The sequence below is a fragment of the Calidris pugnax genome, unplaced genomic scaffold (assembly GCF_001431845.1).
Source record: "Calidris pugnax isolate Ruff unplaced genomic scaffold, ASM143184v1 scaffold1, whole genome shotgun sequence".
Classification (NCBI taxonomy): domain Eukaryota; kingdom Metazoa; phylum Chordata; class Aves; order Charadriiformes; family Scolopacidae; genus Calidris; species Calidris pugnax.
Window position 1 is genome coordinate 3,309,977 of NW_015090800.1, and position 16,183 is coordinate 3,326,159.

Here is a 16,183-nt window from a genome sequence, read left to right on the forward strand (position 1 = left end):
GGAAAGGCCAAAACCAAACAAAAAGCAAGGGGCCGAAGAAGGGGTGGGGGAGGCAAAAGAAGTAAGCAGCAAAAAAGAGCCGAGTGTGGGTTGCGAAAGGGCAGGTGCGCGCAGCTGGCAGGGGTGGCTTGGCTGATGGCAGCCCTTGTGCCACCGAACCGCCTTCGTGGGGAAGGGTTTAACCGGCAAAACTGCTTGAACAACCCTGAGAGCAAGTTATAGAATCATCTAGGTTGGAAGAGACCCTTGGGAGCATCGAGTCCAACCATCAACTCTATTCTACAAAGTTCTCCCCTACACCATATCACCCAACACCACATCTAAACGACTCTTAAACTCATCCAAGGATGGTGGCTCAACCACCTCCCTGGGCAGCCTATTCCAGTGTCTGACCACTCTTTCTGGGAAGAATTTTTTCCTAATGTCCGGTCTAAACCTACTCTGTTGCAGCTTGAATCCATTCCCTCTCGTTCTATTGCTAATCACCTGTGAAAAGAGACCAGCACCAACCTCTCTACAATGTCCTTTCAAGAAGTTGTAGAGAGGGATGAGGTCTGCCCTCAGCCTCCCTCAAACTAGGAAGGAGTTAAGGAAACTCTGCTGGAAATGGCAGAGTCCCAAATGTCTCACAGAAATGAACTCCTTTCTGCTCCGTTCCCTTTCCTTACAAAAATGCTGTTTGTCTGGAGAGTTGAACCTCGGGTGTCAAGGAAACTCCAGCAACAGCTGGAAAGGGAGACTTTGTGGAGCTAGAGCAGCTTGTGAGCGCTGGCAGAGGGCCACGCAAAAGCTCATGGTTTGGTTGTGTTTGCTTTCAGGCTCCTCCAGGGAAGGTGGAAGAGGTGGTGAAGTTTGCTATCGATGCAGGCTACCGCCACTTCGACTGTGCCTACTTCTACCAGAATGAAAATGAAATAGGGAATGCAGTCCAGCAGAAGATCAAGGAGGGGGCTGTGAAGCGGGAAGACCTCTTCATTGTTACTAAGGTACAAGGATGCTGGATTTTTGGGGTGTTTACATTTTTCTGAAAGAAACATTCCATCTGTAAAGTAACCAAAGGACTTATTCCCTTCTATGATATTAATTTCATGGTTGTCTTGTTGTGTGCTATAAATTCCATCCTCTATTTGCAATTTGGACTGAACTTTACTTAAGGAACTATTGACAACTTTGGAAGGATAGCGTGGTTGCTGGTCTAATAATTTCCTTGTATGTGATAAGTCAGTTAATTATACTGAAGGTCCATTTGTACGCACCCTAGAAAGATCAGGAAGATTATACAGATGTCTGAATCCGAAGGTTCCACACTACTTTGTGGTGCGCAAGACATTGGAAAATGGTGTCATGTACAAAATGTAAGCCTGGAAGGGCATAGAAATGAAAGTAACAGACTTCAGTCTGAGCTATTTACTCCATTCCTTCATTTCATCTACTTGTTTCAGCAATGCTCTTTACCAAAAAGTGAGAACATGAGTTTTTTAGTTGAAGTGATTCGGTGTTTTCACTAGCAAAACTAGAAAATACTGAGCATAACTAGCTTTTCCACATACCCTCAATTTCTGTTAAAGAACAGGTTTTCTTTTGAGTAATGCTTGCAAGTTCTTCTATTTAAACTACTTGAATTCTCATTTAAAGAATGAAGTAAAATTCACAACAGTTCTCTCAGTGGCCAGATAAAAGTGGCAGAAGGAGGGCACCCATGAGTTGCTCAAGACTCAAACTTTAGGCTGGGAAAAAAAAAGTAACAGTAACAACTTTGCTGTGTCAGATACACTTGGCAGGGTGTTACAGTTAATTCTGAAACTCTCTTTTTTTAATAAGTAGGAATAGTGATTGTTAACCTTCACTACCGACTCCCTTATTTGTGGTATGTTTGTCTTACCTTACAATTAAAATTTTGGCATCTTTGTCTTCACTGTGCACTGGGTAGGCAGGGAGGGAGTTGTCCTCCCAGACCACTAAGGGAGAAGCTTTTGTCCCCTAGTCTGGACTCTGGAAGCTGTAGACTCATGGTTGGGCTTGGTTTCTTCCCACAGTTGTGGAACACGTTTCACGAGAAGTCTCTGGTTAAGGTAGCGTGCAAGAAGAGCCTCGACGCACTGCAGCTGGACTACCTTGACCTCTACCTGATACACTTCCCTATGGGATTCAAGGTAGTTCTGCTCTACATTCCTCTTCTCCTTACCTGGCTAGAAACCTGGTGCATTCTCTCATCTGTGCTGTCACCATCTTCATTACGCAGCTGGGATATGCTGTGGTTCATTTAGCTCTTACCTGCAGAGGTGGTAGCAAGCATGTAGTCACTAACTGGGTAGTTGTACGTTTTAGCACATGGGTCTGGCTTTCCATGCCTGTTGGACTGAGATGGGTGTGGGTATGAACACTGCTAATGAGCCCCCTGGGTCTTCAGGGAAACTGTACTCAACACACGATGGTGCAGTTTGGGATCATGGCCTTCTGCTGGGCTGGGACAGTGGGAACATCTCAGGCTTTGGAGATGTTGGCTTGATCTGGAGTAACCAACAGTGAAAAGCAAAGCACAGTGCAGAGAGAACATGCTGGGTTTTTTCCCCAGTCTACACCCATGTAAAACAAATAAAAACTCTACAATTTTAAACAGTTGGGCGTTGTCTCTAGATCTGCCTGAGTTACTCACATAATTACTTCTAATCCCCAGCCTTTGTATGCAGGGAATGATCTGTAGAAATATGTCCCTTGCCCAAAAGAGAAAACTAAAAAATATGCATGTTTATCAGTAATGTGGTATGTTTAAATAACCTAGTAACTCCCTGCCTATAATTCCAGTCAGAAGTGCTAGTAAACAGTAAGAAAATAAACTCTTAAAGTGTATGTTTTATCTGCCTTGAAATAACAGGCTGGCGAAGAACTTCATCCTCTGGATGACAAGGGTATGAGTATCCCCAGTGATACAGATTTTGTGGACACGTGGGAGGTAAGTTAATGTTTGCTCTTTTGGGCCAGTGTCAGCACTAAAGGTGGAACTGAGATCTGTGTGCACGATGACATTAAGGGATAGGTTTGGGTACGGACGATAGTCACACAAAATTGTATTTCATGACCAGAATGAGCAGAGCTGCTGCTACCTCTTGTTTTGAGGAGCAAGAGGGGCGTTGTCTGTGCTAAGACGAGAGAGGAGGAAACTATAAGCAGTATAGGTGTTGTCACTGAAATAATATTTGAATAGTAGATTAATGAAGTGTAGATTAATCCAGGTGTGGCTGTTACTTTACTGGGTGTTTCATACAGATAGTGAGTTCTCACACTTTTCAGTGTCAGGCATCAGCATGTCAGGCTGTCCTTCAATCCTCCTTTCCTTGTGGACTGAGAGGATTTAGGGTCTGCTCCTGCTACCTACACCTCTGTGATGCTACAGCTCTGAGAGCAGCCCCGAGGAGAAGGAGTTGGGGGGGCTGGTGGATGAGGAGCTCAACATGAGTCAGCAATGTGTGCTGGGAAGCCAGAAAGCCAACCATATCCTGGGCTGCATCAAAAGAAGCATGGCCAGGAGGTCAAGACAGGTGGTTCTACCCCTCTACTCTGCTCCAGTGAAATCCCACCTGGAGTACTGTGCCCAGCTCTGGAGTCCTCAGCACAAGTAGGACATGGATCTATTGGAATGGGTCCAAAGGAGGGTCATGAAGATATTCAGAGGGCTGGAGCACCTCTCCTATGAGGACAGGCTGAGAGAGCTGGGGCTGTTCAGCCTGGAGAGCAGAAGGCTCCAGAGAGACATTTTAACAGCCTCCCAGTACCTAAAGGAGATCTACAGAGAGACGGGGAGGGACTCCTTATCAGGGAGTGTAGCAATAGGATGAGGGGTAATGGTTTGAAACTGAAAGAAGGGAGATTTAGATTAGATATTAGGAAGAAATTTTTCACTATGAGGGTGGTGAGGCACTGGAACGGGTTGCCCAGAGAAGTTGTGGCTGCCCCATCCCTGGAGGGGTTCAAGGCCAGGCTGGATGGGGCTTGGAGCAACCTGCTCTAGTGGGAAGTGCCTCTGCCCATCGTGGCGGTGGTAGAGGGGAAAGATGATCTTTAATCTTCCTTCCAACTCGAACCATTCTATGACTCTACAAATTAATAGTTTTTTCTAGAGTAGCAGGTTACAGCTGTAAGAAAGTATTTTGAGGTAATTCAGTTTATTCTAACATCCTCCCTGCTGCGTTCTGCCAACTCAGAGGTGGTATGCTGGCATGGTAGGAGGTGGAGGGGTCTCCTTTGCATTTTTAAGTCTGGCAAAATGACCCCCAAAAAAGCCAAAGCAAAAGATTTTGCTTCCCATTACAAAAGAGTTTGCCAAGTCATTCTTATATTACTTATATTACATCTGCAATGAGACATAAAGCATGCAGATAATACAAGGTATAAAGGTGGGGTTTTGGGGTTTTGGTTTTTTGTTGTATAGTTTGAAATAATACTGTGATCTAGTCTGGGTTGTTTATTGGTTTGTCACTAGCTTTAGAGAACTAACATAGTGTAGCTGATACTAATACCACCTCATAAACACACATTGGTTGTCCTTACCCTTTAGGCCATGGAAGAGCTGGTGGACTGTGGTCTGGTGAAAGCCATTGGTGTCTCCAACTTTAACCATGAGCAAATCGAAAGAATCTTGAACAAGCCAGGACTAAAATACAAGCCAGTAATTAACCAGGTAAGACTTCTATTTCCATTGATGTCAGCTAAACTTGGGATATTCTTAAGCTTGTTGTGCTACACTTCAGCTCTAAAACTGACTTCTGCCATGACCTTCAAACAGTTTTGGTGCCGTGGAAAGATCTTGCAAAGCACAAGGTGTCTCTGGTTGTCCCCAAGTCCCTTCAAGTCAGTTCTGCCTCCAATACGGAAGGCTTTGGTACAGAGTCAGTGGATGGCTTTTAGCTGACAGGGATCTAAACAGAAAACGTTGTGTAGAGTTGTGTGTGTATATAATGCAGTGGAGATTTGAGAGCAATACCATACAAAACAGTATGGGTTATTCATATCACCATAACATGAAACAAACACATGAGAACTTACTTTTCAGACATTGGAAAAAAGCAGAAATATACATTACCTTGTCTAAGACCTTGTGACTTTCTGCCACACGTCATCTTTTGCAACTCCCAAGTTGCCACAGGCCCATTTCTGCCATTCCTGGAATAACCAACAAAATCTCCACTGCGAGCTACTGCACAGGCACAGGACTGCACAGGAATGTTCTAACTCATTCTCTGGACTCGTTTATTTTCCAACACAAAAGAAACAGTTTCACTGAGCCTAATTATAAAAAAGAGGCTTGGATATATATATATAATAATAATATAACAAATTCTCACCACATACCTCATGAATGAAATTGCAGGGCAGCAGGGGCACATCAGGACCTTCTGACTTTTCCACGTGTGACTTCCTTGCGCTCAGCTGAGGGTGCTCAATGCCCGTGTCCGATGGTTTGGGAAAACACCAGCCAGGGAGATCTGAGTCCTGTGCAGGTGTGATGCTGCCTGTGCTGGACTTGGGACTAACACGTGTGTCACCCAGGCTTAGCACAAGGGGGACATAGGACTTGGGAAGATGTTACTGAAGGGTTATAAACTTCCATTGGGGATGGAGCCAACTGCCCTCACGTTAAAAGCTGCACCGACTTCAACGCTTTAAAGAACTTCAGGCTTTGACTGAAGATGTGGCTGCCCCATCCCTGGAAGTGTTCAAGGCCAGGCTGGATGGGGCCTTGAGCAACCTGCTCTAGTGGGAGGTGTCCCTGCCCATGGCAGGGGGGTTGGAACTTGATGATCTTTGAGGTCCCTTCCAACCCAAACCATTCTATGATTCTGTGATTGACTCCAGCTTCTATATTTGCTTCTTTATGGTTGTGCCTGTGCCACATGCTGTCATTACAGTCATTCCCTAATCTAGCTGAAGTCTAACTAAACTACTGTTCATGGATTTCGTGTCACCATGCCTGGGGGCAAAGCCATAGCATGTAGAAACAGCTGGATACGTGCATGGTGCTGTGTTATGCAGTGTAGCCCTGTGGTCATACTGTGCCTTGTGGTTGGGTGACTTGGAGCAGGAGCTAAACTTCAGGTATTCTGAGCTGCCCCTCTGAAGATGCGGTTCTGTTCTCCAGTAGTCCAGGAAGACTGATTTCCCTGATTCCTGACATGGATAGCACTTTCACTCCTCTCATCTACTTCTCACAATCTTTGCATGATATGTGGCATGAGGAAGCCCTATTCTCTGTGCCAGGCCTCTAGATCTTGCTGTGACATGGATAACTTTTTTTTTTTTGTAGCAGATAGATTTTAATCATGATATTGTAAGTCTTCACATTTTTTGTGACCCAAGAGGAATTAAAATGTTGGTTATTTATGCTCTGGAGCTGGGTTTAGTCTGCCTCTGTGTCAACCACCACCTTCCTGTGTTGGCAGGTTGAATGTCATCCCTACCTCACCCAGGAGAAGCTGATCAAGTACTGTCAATCCAAAGGGATTGCTGTGACAGCGTACAGCCCCCTCGGCTCTCCTAACCGCCCATGGTAAGAAAGCATGGCAGCCTTTCTGCAGGCAAAACAGTGCATTTGCCACTTGAATCTTAGAGGCAAATGATGTAAATAAATGCATGTATAATGAGAAAAGTGCTCTTGCTTTGTTGCAGATTATTTCACATAAAACGTCAGGCTTCCTGCAAGGGAAGTCAACACCTTTGTCCCATCAATATCCTGGATTTTGTTTTTAACAGGGCAAAGCCAGGGGACCCTCTGCTGCTGGATGATCCCAAGATTAAAGAGATTGCAGTTAGACATAATAAAACCCCTGCCCAGGTAAGTGGGGTCATCAGGGAAAACTGTTCTTCCTCCTCAGACATTTTTGTAGGCTGATGGCCAGCTTAGCAGATGCTGCCTTCTCTAAAGGTACAGTATAATGGGCTTGAACTGCACTTGACTCCTCATTTTGCCCCAGTTCCTACCAGCATTCATATGAATTATCAGGTATTTTCTAAGAGGTCTTGAGTGCTGTTTTTGGAGGGGCTGATGAGGTACACGCTTACCTTGGATGTCCTGCTTCTTAGGGAGATTTATTCTGCTCCCAGAGAGAAGTGCTTGCTCCTTGAGAACCCCTTTCCTCTGAAGTTTATTTACAAACCATCAAGCCAACCTGTTATTCTTTCCTCCAGCTAAGTTAACCAAGTTATTCTTCAGAGAAGCCCTGTAATTTGCAAACCAATTTGATTGCTCATGTTCACAAAGCATCCTTGAAAGGTGCTTGATTATTCAAGATGAAATTTTCTCTATTAGTTGCTAGTCACGTAAGGGAGTTCTTGCACTGGGTCTACAGAAACTGGACTTCAAACAACCCCACGTGTTCACAGGCAATATCAGCCATAGTCATATTTTTAAGACAGGCAAGAGCAGGACAAAAAATTGTATGCAACAGTCCTGTTTGGAGGTGGGGGGAACTTTTAAAATCTATAAATACATTTTTCCTTTTAAGGACTTTAGAAGGATTAACTTAGATGAGGTACTTACCTGCGTGCCCAAAATAATTTGCAGAATTGTTGTGCTCATTTGGTCCAAGCACCCCTATAACACCAGCCAGAAGCATCATAATTTTTCTCCCCCCCGCCTCCTATTCTAAATGAAAACAAAACAAATCCTACAGAATCCAGGATGTAGAAACAACATAGGCCAGAAATAATTATAATTTGTCAGTAGACTGCAAGCAGATGTTGGCACATCAAACTCCTGTATGCAAACTTAGTTGTAGAAAGAAAAATCGGTTTGTGCATGGCCGGGGGGAGGGTGGGAAGTATGAGAGAACACAAAATGCATTTGAACAGATTTCTTGGTACCCCTGTGTTCATGCTCCCCCTTGCTCTTTCCTAGGTTCTGCTCCGGTTTCTTATCCAAAGAAATGTGATCGTCATTCCCAAGTCTGACAAACCACAGCGTGTTCAGGAAAACATCAAGGTAAAGTTTCCAGTGGGACTTCTGCCACCTTTTTACACAGGATGGCCACCCATCCCCATATCTCCTTCATGTTTCCAAGCAGCATCTAAGAGACATTGGAAGGAGAGCTCAGAGATGTAAAGATTGGGGCTCGGCACTACCTAAGTGTCTGCATTTTTCCTCTGGGGAAAAGCTTTTTCTTCCTGCCAGGAGAGAAATGGGTTACACCAGGGTGGTCCAAGCTCTGCTGCCCTGGCAACGGAATCCCAGTTTTGGACTTTCCCTCTGGGAAATGCTTAGTGAGCCCCTCTGTAGGGTGTGAAGGAACAGATTGTAAACACCAGACCCGTTATGGTTTATGTCTCACCTTGAGGCTGTGGTTCCCCTTGGCAGAGAGACTCAGCTGGATATTTGCTCGTAAGGGCTGGCATCTTAGATGAAATTTCTGTGTTACTTTCAATTCAAGCTGCTACATTTTTTGGACTTACCTCTCCTATGGACCACTAGCAAGAGCTCTTAGATGACTGCTTAACTGTGAGACAAATATTTGCAGCTGGTACCCAGAAGTCCTCTGTTGTAGCAGAAATATTTACTGCTAATTGCAGTGACACATCAAGTAACCCATCCTTAGCACCCTAAGTTTTCTGTCTGTGCATTACAACCCAAACTACAGTGGTGTTTGCATTCAACCACCCAGGACTGAGAGACATTGCTATAAAACAGCACCTCAGAAAGAAAAGGACTATCTTGGTTACTTCAAGGGTAAATTGAGGAAATAAGAGAAATAAGAGGATTTCTTAATTGTGCTTAGTGTGGAGGCAGTATGTTCCTACATGAAGTCATAAACGCATGAAGCACACTTAGTAGCTAACTGCTTATGAAGCTCAGTAAAAAGTTTGTTTGTTTTCCCCTTCTAGGTGTTTGACTTTGAACTATCTAAAAATGAGATGGACGTCATCCTCAGCTTCAACAGGAACTGGAGAGCGGTGCCAGCGCTCCAGTATGTTCTCTGTTATCCTTATTATCCATTAGGCCTATCTCTATCTGTGTTTTCATCCCCCATATCTTGAAAACATACATGACCAAAACCAGGGAGAGCTCGTATCTTAAAACCTGGATCCCAGGTAACGAGACACAGCCTGGAACTGATGTCAGGAGGGGGATTCATTCAGGGCACACACTCCCTTTGACATCGTGGTGCGGCACACACTTGTTCCCAAGTCTGTGTCCAAATTAATGACAGCAGTAACACTTGAGTATCTTGGCAGCTGGGGAGGGAGCAGCAGTGGGGAAATGCTGCTGAAGATACTTTCTACAGTACTTAACTAACCATTCTTTCTCTTCTCAGAGCTGTCAATCACAAGGACTACCCATTCAAAGCAGAATATTAATGCCAGTGGTTTCTGCGAGACTTCTGTGTAATTCCTTCCAGATGAGAAGATGGAGCTTGGTCCTGATTTTTTTCTTCTGTATTTGACGATCATTACAAGCAGCTACTTATCCTCCTTTTTCAGGAGGCCATCACGAGCTGGGATAACAACACATCAACAGGGATGCATCTTTTGTAAAGATGGTTAGCAGAAATCTGGTTTTGATTAATAGTAAAAAGACAACGTCTCTTCATTTCTTTTTTTTCCTTCTCTTCCTTAATTAAAGTCATGTTTAACAAAAAACTCTGGTTACTTACATGTTTGGGTTTTTTTATATGTTATTTCCGGTGTGGTCAGTCATACTGGCTCATGAGCTGCTGTCAAGCAATGCTCTTTCTAATTACTTTGCTTTCTTACATAGTTGTGATTTTTACAGTGTGAACCTCTAATGCTTTAAAATTTTATATGAATGAAGTTTGAATAACAACAAAACTTAATCAGTGGAGTGCTTGAATTATTTCATACAATTATTTATAAAACCCTGCCTGAAGTCTGGTTTGGTTTTTGTTTTGGGGTTTTTTTTTTATAAATTAATACAGATAGAAATGTGCTTCCTCTACAAGGACAATACATAGAGACTACTTTGTGGCTTACGCATTAAGCAGGATCATGCTCCAGCTTAGAACCTAAACAACAGCCCTCCCCCTGGACAACTAGACGTCAAATCCTTGTATGATGAGAGGTGGAGATAAGCAGTGATAACACACATCAAAATCCACCCAGCCAAACATAAGGTCTACCTACACAATCAGAAAGACTTGCTCTGGAAATCTCAAACACAAAACTAGATTTTTATTTTTTTTTTGTTCCTCTGCTGGCAGCATTCAGAACAATATATCCAGACAAGGGTTGGTGTTATTTAAAGAGAACATAGAATAACTTTGAAAACACCAAAGCAAACTGTAAGGTAGACTCACAATTGCTTGGTGTTAAGCCAAAGCAAAGCAAGGGCTTGAAAAAGGCTGCTCTGGGGCATTTTGCACGCTGGCAAGAGCAAGGCTGGCTGGGATGCTGCAGGAAACTATGATCAGAAGGTGACAATCTGACTGAACAATCATCACCAGGTAATGGGATTGAAACACCCCAAAAACTTGCAGCGCTGCTGACTCAACCCCTGGGATTTGTAAAAGTAAAAGCTGTTGTGCCCAGCGCACTGCCACACTCTCAGAAAAGGCAATAACCAGGAGCAAAAGGAGCTTACCTACCTCACCAAGGAAAAGTGCCACTTTGGCAAAGACTGCAGAAAAATTTAGCAATGTAGTCGGTCAGTCCGAGGCAGGGAAACAGGCCCGCTTGCAGGCATACAGGCTCTTTTCAGGTTAAATCAGGCAGCATCCGATTACTTCTCCCCCAGTAGCTCAGAAAAGCTTTGCTTGTGGCAGCCTTCCCAGTGCCTCTCGTGGAGCTGGCAGCAGCCTGGGGGGCCTCTTCAGGATGACCATGACCTGGTTGATGCAGGGCGTTACGTGCTGTGCTGCCCTTGGAGCAAAAATGAAGGGGAGGGGAGGACAAGGGGAAGGCCAGCAGCTCCCCAGGCTTTGGTCTCCATGGTCATCCGTGCCTGGAAGCACATCCCACTGAGGCAGAGAGAAGAAACACAACCACCCTCACACAGAAAACATCTTTCAAAGCAGGAAAGCAGGTGGCTGTGCTGCTGGGTCAGAACCTACTTTGTGGAGCACGCTGACTTCTGGATGATGCACAGCTTCTCTCTTGTACCAACAGGCACGACAATTCACAGAATCACAGAATCAATCTTCTAGGTTGGAAGGGACCTTAAAGATCATCTTGTCCAACCGTCAACCTAACTGACAAAAATAGACACCCACACAACAAACAAGGAGCATCATCACTAAACCATACCTCCCAGCACCACATCAACCTGTCTTTTGAACACCTCCAGGGATGGTGCCTCAACCACCTCCCTGGGCAGCCCATTCCAATGGCTGAGAACCCTTTCAGTGAAAAAATTTTTCCTAATATCCAGCCTGAACCTCCCCTGGCGCAACTTGAGGCCATTTCCTCTCGTCCTTAAGAGTATGTAGGTAAATCTGCTGATTTTATGACTTGGCTGTCTGGGGTAGGGTAGGAGTACATCAGGAGAGACATGCTTTGAGGTTCTTTGCAAGGATACCTTATTTTACACAGCCTTAGCACAATTCCTATCCCAGTTACAACAACCGGCCCGTTTCTACTCATTGACAAACAGGGGGCTGCTGATGGAAATATTCCATTTATTGTGGATGCAGTTTCAGGATACATTGTTTGAACAAATCGTTTTTATTGCAGCTATCGGATGTATTTGAAAGACTCAGAGGAGTGTTTACAAAACCCCCAAACAAAAAAAAAAACATGACAACTCACAGACAATGTCAGGCACAGTTTCACCCCCTACAGATAACTCCGTGCATCTCTGTATGTAAACAAGATGTTTCGGCCAAGCAGGGGAGCTCATATTTGGGTTGAAAATATAACAGTACGCTTCTTTTGGAAGAAGACAGATGCTGTAAAAGATGGAGGTGGTGAAAAGGCAGATCCTGGTAATTTTGATGCACTACAAGGCTGTTAACAACACGCTCAGGGGCTACTTCAGTTGCTCAGTTTATGCCACCCATACACTGTAGGATGTAAATGCTAAACTGTATGGCATGTAAACTCAAACCAAGCTGACGTCTTATAGCCATGTGTTTAACTATATACAAATGAAAACATCTGTAAATAAGATATTAGGGAGAGAGAGTTAAAAAGAAGCACTATAAAGATAGAGGTTTACTTCATTTTAGGTGGACTTAGTGTACGGCACCGATGGATGGCAAGATTTAGTGTACAGTTATTTAAAACCAGCTCCATCTGTGTTTAGGTTTGTTTTTTTTCTTTTTAATTATGGTAGTTTTATATAAATTAAACTACAACGTTTTATACAAGTGACCTATTTTTGACCCTCTATACCCTTACCTTTTCCTCTTTTAAAAACTATACTTTCTTTTTAATTACCCAGTACTGGGCAACTGACATTTAAAATTTTTTAATACTTATCTCACCATACCTCTAATGGCAATTATGAAATCTTACTATAGAAAAGTTGTGTGATTTTGTCTTTATTTTTTTAAGCTGTGATATTGGCTAATTATGTATGTTTATTACTAAATATAATACTCTAGCATGTATTAAAGCATTCTACCATTAGTAGTGCCTTTAGGCTAACCTTTGTAAAGCTATGTGTGTATATAATCTAAATTGCATTCAATTACTAGTCACTAACAACAAAAAGAAATATCAGTACCGCTGTCAGCTAACATAACCATCCAAATTTAGGTATTAACTTAAACTAGAATGGAGAAATTGATACTTAAAAAAAGTATAAAACAAAACAAAACAAAAAAACCTAAACCACGTTATTGATGCAGTATTTCTCATGACATGGGCAACTTACAGAAAATATTACATTGTCAACTAAAGATATTTCTTCCATGCCTTAGTCTAAAGTGCAGAAAGAAAGACTTCTGTATTACAAAAGTAACCGTTGTTTTTATAGGTTCACTGCACACCTTTCTTGAGCAACTTCACTTTACATGCGTTTTGGGTTGACCTCTTCTGCCAGTTGAAATCACTGTTCAGATACATCGTTATGACTATCAGTAGGAGAGTCTATATATTTCACAGCATGGGTTTCTTTAGGAATAAAGGCTCTTGTGCAAAGGCAGTACTATTAAGATGAATGTCTAGACTGATTATTAAATACAGTGCTAATATACATGGTTTTAACTGGGATAATGCAAAAAGACATTTTTGGTAAATAAACATAAATATAAAAAGAACAATTTAGCACTTTTTCCTTTTCTTTTTTTTCCCCCAACTGATTGGTCCGGCGTCTTTAGCGGCCTTCTACGGTTCTTTCTCAAATTGTCTCAAACCTGCTGAGAAAGAGACAGATTAAAGATGGCTTGAAATAACCCAGACGTATCTCTAAAGTTAGAGAAGGCATGGCTCTAGATTAACACACAGCGTGTAAGAAGGCAGGACACAAGCTGGATGCTGCTGTTCTCGTGTATTGGGATTGCTCCGAGGTGGTCCTCCGAGAGGACAAGCAGGATTTCACCTTTCTCACCTCCAACAGCCCTGGGAAGCAGCTGAAGCTGTGCTGCAATGCTTGGTGCATATACCCCTAGTCCATGGGAGGACTGAAAGCCAGCCCCTGAGACCTTTCCTCCTGCAACCCCTCTACTGAAGGCCTCATCTCACTCAGCCTTGGAGGAGAGGTTTGAGTGTCTGAACTTCTCAGTGGAGCCTGCTCCCGTAGGCAACGACTCACGGCTGCTAACACCTTCCCTGGGAGCAGAGCTGCTCAACCCTGAGTGAGCCTGAAAACCCCTCTCCTAACAGCTCAGTTGAAAAAAGAATCACAGAATCACAGAATCTTCTAGGTTGGAAGGGACCTTAAAGATCATCTTGTCCAACCGTCAACCTAACTGACAAAAATAGACACCCGCACAACAAACAAGGAGCATCATCACTAAACCATACCTCCCAGCACTTCATCAACCCGTCTTTTGAACACCTCCAGGGATGGGGCCTCAACCACCTCCCTGGGCAGCCCATTCCAATGTCTGATAACCCTTTCAGTGAAAAAATTTTTCCTAATATCCAGCCTGAACCTCCCCTGGTACAACTTGAGGCCATTTCCTCTTGTCCTGTCACCTGTGACTTGGGAGAAGAGACCGACCCCCACCTCTCTACACCCTCCTTTCAGGGAGTTGTAGAGAGCAAGAAGGTCTCCCCTCAGCCTCCTCTTCTCCAGGCTGAACACCCCCAGTTCCCTCAGCCTCTCCTCATAAGACTTATTCTCCAGACCCCTAAAAAAGAAGAGGAGGAGGAAGACAATTCTGTTTTGCACAACCCTTAAACTGACAAGAAAAGTTCACAGGTACACCATACCTCCAGCTTAACGTATGCATGTGAAGAAAAATGTGTGCATACGCTAATGTGTAAAAACCAAAAAGTTTTTCTATGTTTGATCATTTCATTCCTAGTGAAGAATCAAGGGATGTTGCAAGGCATCTTTAAAGCTACTGAATTGGTCAGTGAATTTCCATTCTTCCCTGCTGGTCCTTAGGCACACAATTCCTTTAATTGGTTTATTTGGAGTGTTTTAAATTTAAAAAAAAAAAAATATTAAAAAAGCTAGGAGGGTAATTTTGCTGATTGTTTGCTTCCCAAACTAGCAGTTTCAAAATTATAATAGTATAATTTTGCCTTGAGAAGACACCGATGCACAGCTCCAGCAAAAGCAGCGCTGCTGCTGAGGGCATTTTAACTCCTTTCTACTCTGGGTGTGCAAGAGCACATGAGACTCACCAGAGTCACTCAGCCAGAAGAATTATTTTTAAAAATCAATAATGCTGAATTTTCTTCAGGCTTCACCATTACCCAGTGACAGCGTTTAAAATCAGAAGCAGGGCTTGCTCTCAGTAGCACTTTAAAACTTCCGTTTCTGCTCAAATAATGCTGCTGCAAGAACCTCACTTTTTGGGTTTTCCCCCTTCAGTCATGAAAGGCATGGCCATTCCTGCTGCAGCCTCTACAAGAGCCTTTGCCAGCTGCCTTGCATTTACTGTAATTAGTTAGATGACCATCCCATTCCTCAGACCTCACACAGTTTAATGACTCTCTCCAGCTACAGCAAATATGCTACACATGTCACTCAAACAAGGTTTTGCAAGCGTGGCTGGAGCACTGCGAGCTCTCAGTCCTCCTAGAAAGATGGTTTAGGCTTATTTCTCAAACATTTGTGTTTTGATGATATTGCAACGGAGCTTTTTTTGAAAGGTCAAGGCAAAAAGCAGGGTTTTTTCCATCAACATTAACAGCCGTAGAATTTTAAAACTCAGATGTGCCCGTAGGAAAATGTGGCAAAGTTTCTATTAAATATGCAGGTGTGTTATTAGAATTACTTACCATTAGTCTCTTTTTTCCCCACAGCTGATACCTGTTTGAAGAAGTAATAGTCCATTATTAAAGTTGAATAAGGGAAAACATATCTATTTATAGCAGGGGGAAAAAATCAACTCCATGCAAAGGACAGATTTCCACGCACAACACAGCTCTGCCAAATATGAATATAGAAGTTACACACTGCCCATGGCTTTCTGTGCTTCATTGTACTTTATTTTATAGATAAAAAAGGCAGGTTAGTAACAAAAGACATGTGGAGGTCTCATTCCAACTAACTGACCATATGAAGACAAACACCACATTCCCACAAGTAAGCCCCCCCCCCGAGATATTATCCTTTTAACAGTGCACTGAAGTTACCTTAGAAGAAGATGGCTTTTCAACTGACTGCTTCTCCCAGAGATTACGTTTGCCAGATACATCTCCTGGTTTTAAATCCTGTATTTGAAAATTAATGTCAGAGAACAGAAACCAATATTAGTTCAGATTTATTTTACTTGGGTAAAGAAAAAGTTAGAATGCAACTCCCTCATAAGAAAAGTTGAAGAGCATCCATTAGTGGTAAATATTACATTGTCTATCAATTATAAAGCTATTTGGAATGGCACTTCACATCATCACTCCACATATATATGTGCTTTACGACAAAAAATAATCTTACTGCATTTATTAAGCACTGCACAGAGTGGCCATACCTTACTATGTTCACCCTAGGGAATACATTGAAAAGCTATTGCCCCATCGGGTTTTCAAGAAAGACAATTTCAATTTGTGCAGAAAAAAAAACAGATTTTTTTTTTCTGAAATAATATTTCTATTAGGGAGGAATTCAAAAGTAGCTTGTCTC

General features: G+C 43.0%; 2 protein-coding genes across 8 annotated transcripts in view; one reads left to right on the top strand and one right to left on the bottom strand.

Moving 5' to 3' along the window:
• LOC106885221 (aldose reductase-like) overlaps nt 1-9,867 on the top strand; it is a 95,484-nt gene extending 85,617 nt beyond the window's left edge. Inside the window, exons 2-10 of the mRNA XM_014937223.1 lie at nt 711-986; nt 2,037-2,153; nt 2,876-2,953; nt 4,556-4,678; nt 6,438-6,544; nt 6,748-6,829; nt 7,892-7,975; nt 8,872-8,954; nt 9,303-9,867. Coding sequence (XP_014792709.1) covers nt 711-986; nt 2,037-2,153; nt 2,876-2,953; nt 4,556-4,678; nt 6,438-6,544; nt 6,748-6,829; nt 7,892-7,975; nt 8,872-8,954; nt 9,303-9,345 — 993 coding nt within the window. The 3' untranslated portion in view covers nt 9,346-9,867. The remainder of the gene's footprint in view (nt 1-710; nt 987-2,036; nt 2,154-2,875; nt 2,954-4,555; nt 4,679-6,437; nt 6,545-6,747; nt 6,830-7,891; nt 7,976-8,871; nt 8,955-9,302) is intronic.
• A 1,731-nt stretch (nt 9,868-11,598) lies between these two features.
• CALD1 (caldesmon 1) overlaps nt 11,599-16,183 on the bottom strand; it is a 202,730-nt gene continuing 198,145 nt past the window's right edge. For 5 of the 7 annotated variants that reach the window (XM_014937451.1, XM_014937452.1, XM_014937456.1 and 2 more), the window contains 3 exons: nt 15,697-15,774; nt 15,340-15,370; nt 11,599-13,301 (listed from right to left, as the gene is read on the bottom strand). In XM_014937451.1, coding sequence (XP_014792937.1) covers nt 13,270-13,301; nt 15,340-15,370; nt 15,697-15,774 — 141 coding nt within the window. In that variant the 3' untranslated portion in view covers nt 11,599-13,269. The remainder of the gene's footprint in view (nt 13,302-15,339; nt 15,371-15,696; nt 15,775-16,183) is intronic. The other 2 variants (XM_014937454.1, XM_014937457.1) reach the window with 1 other exon arrangement.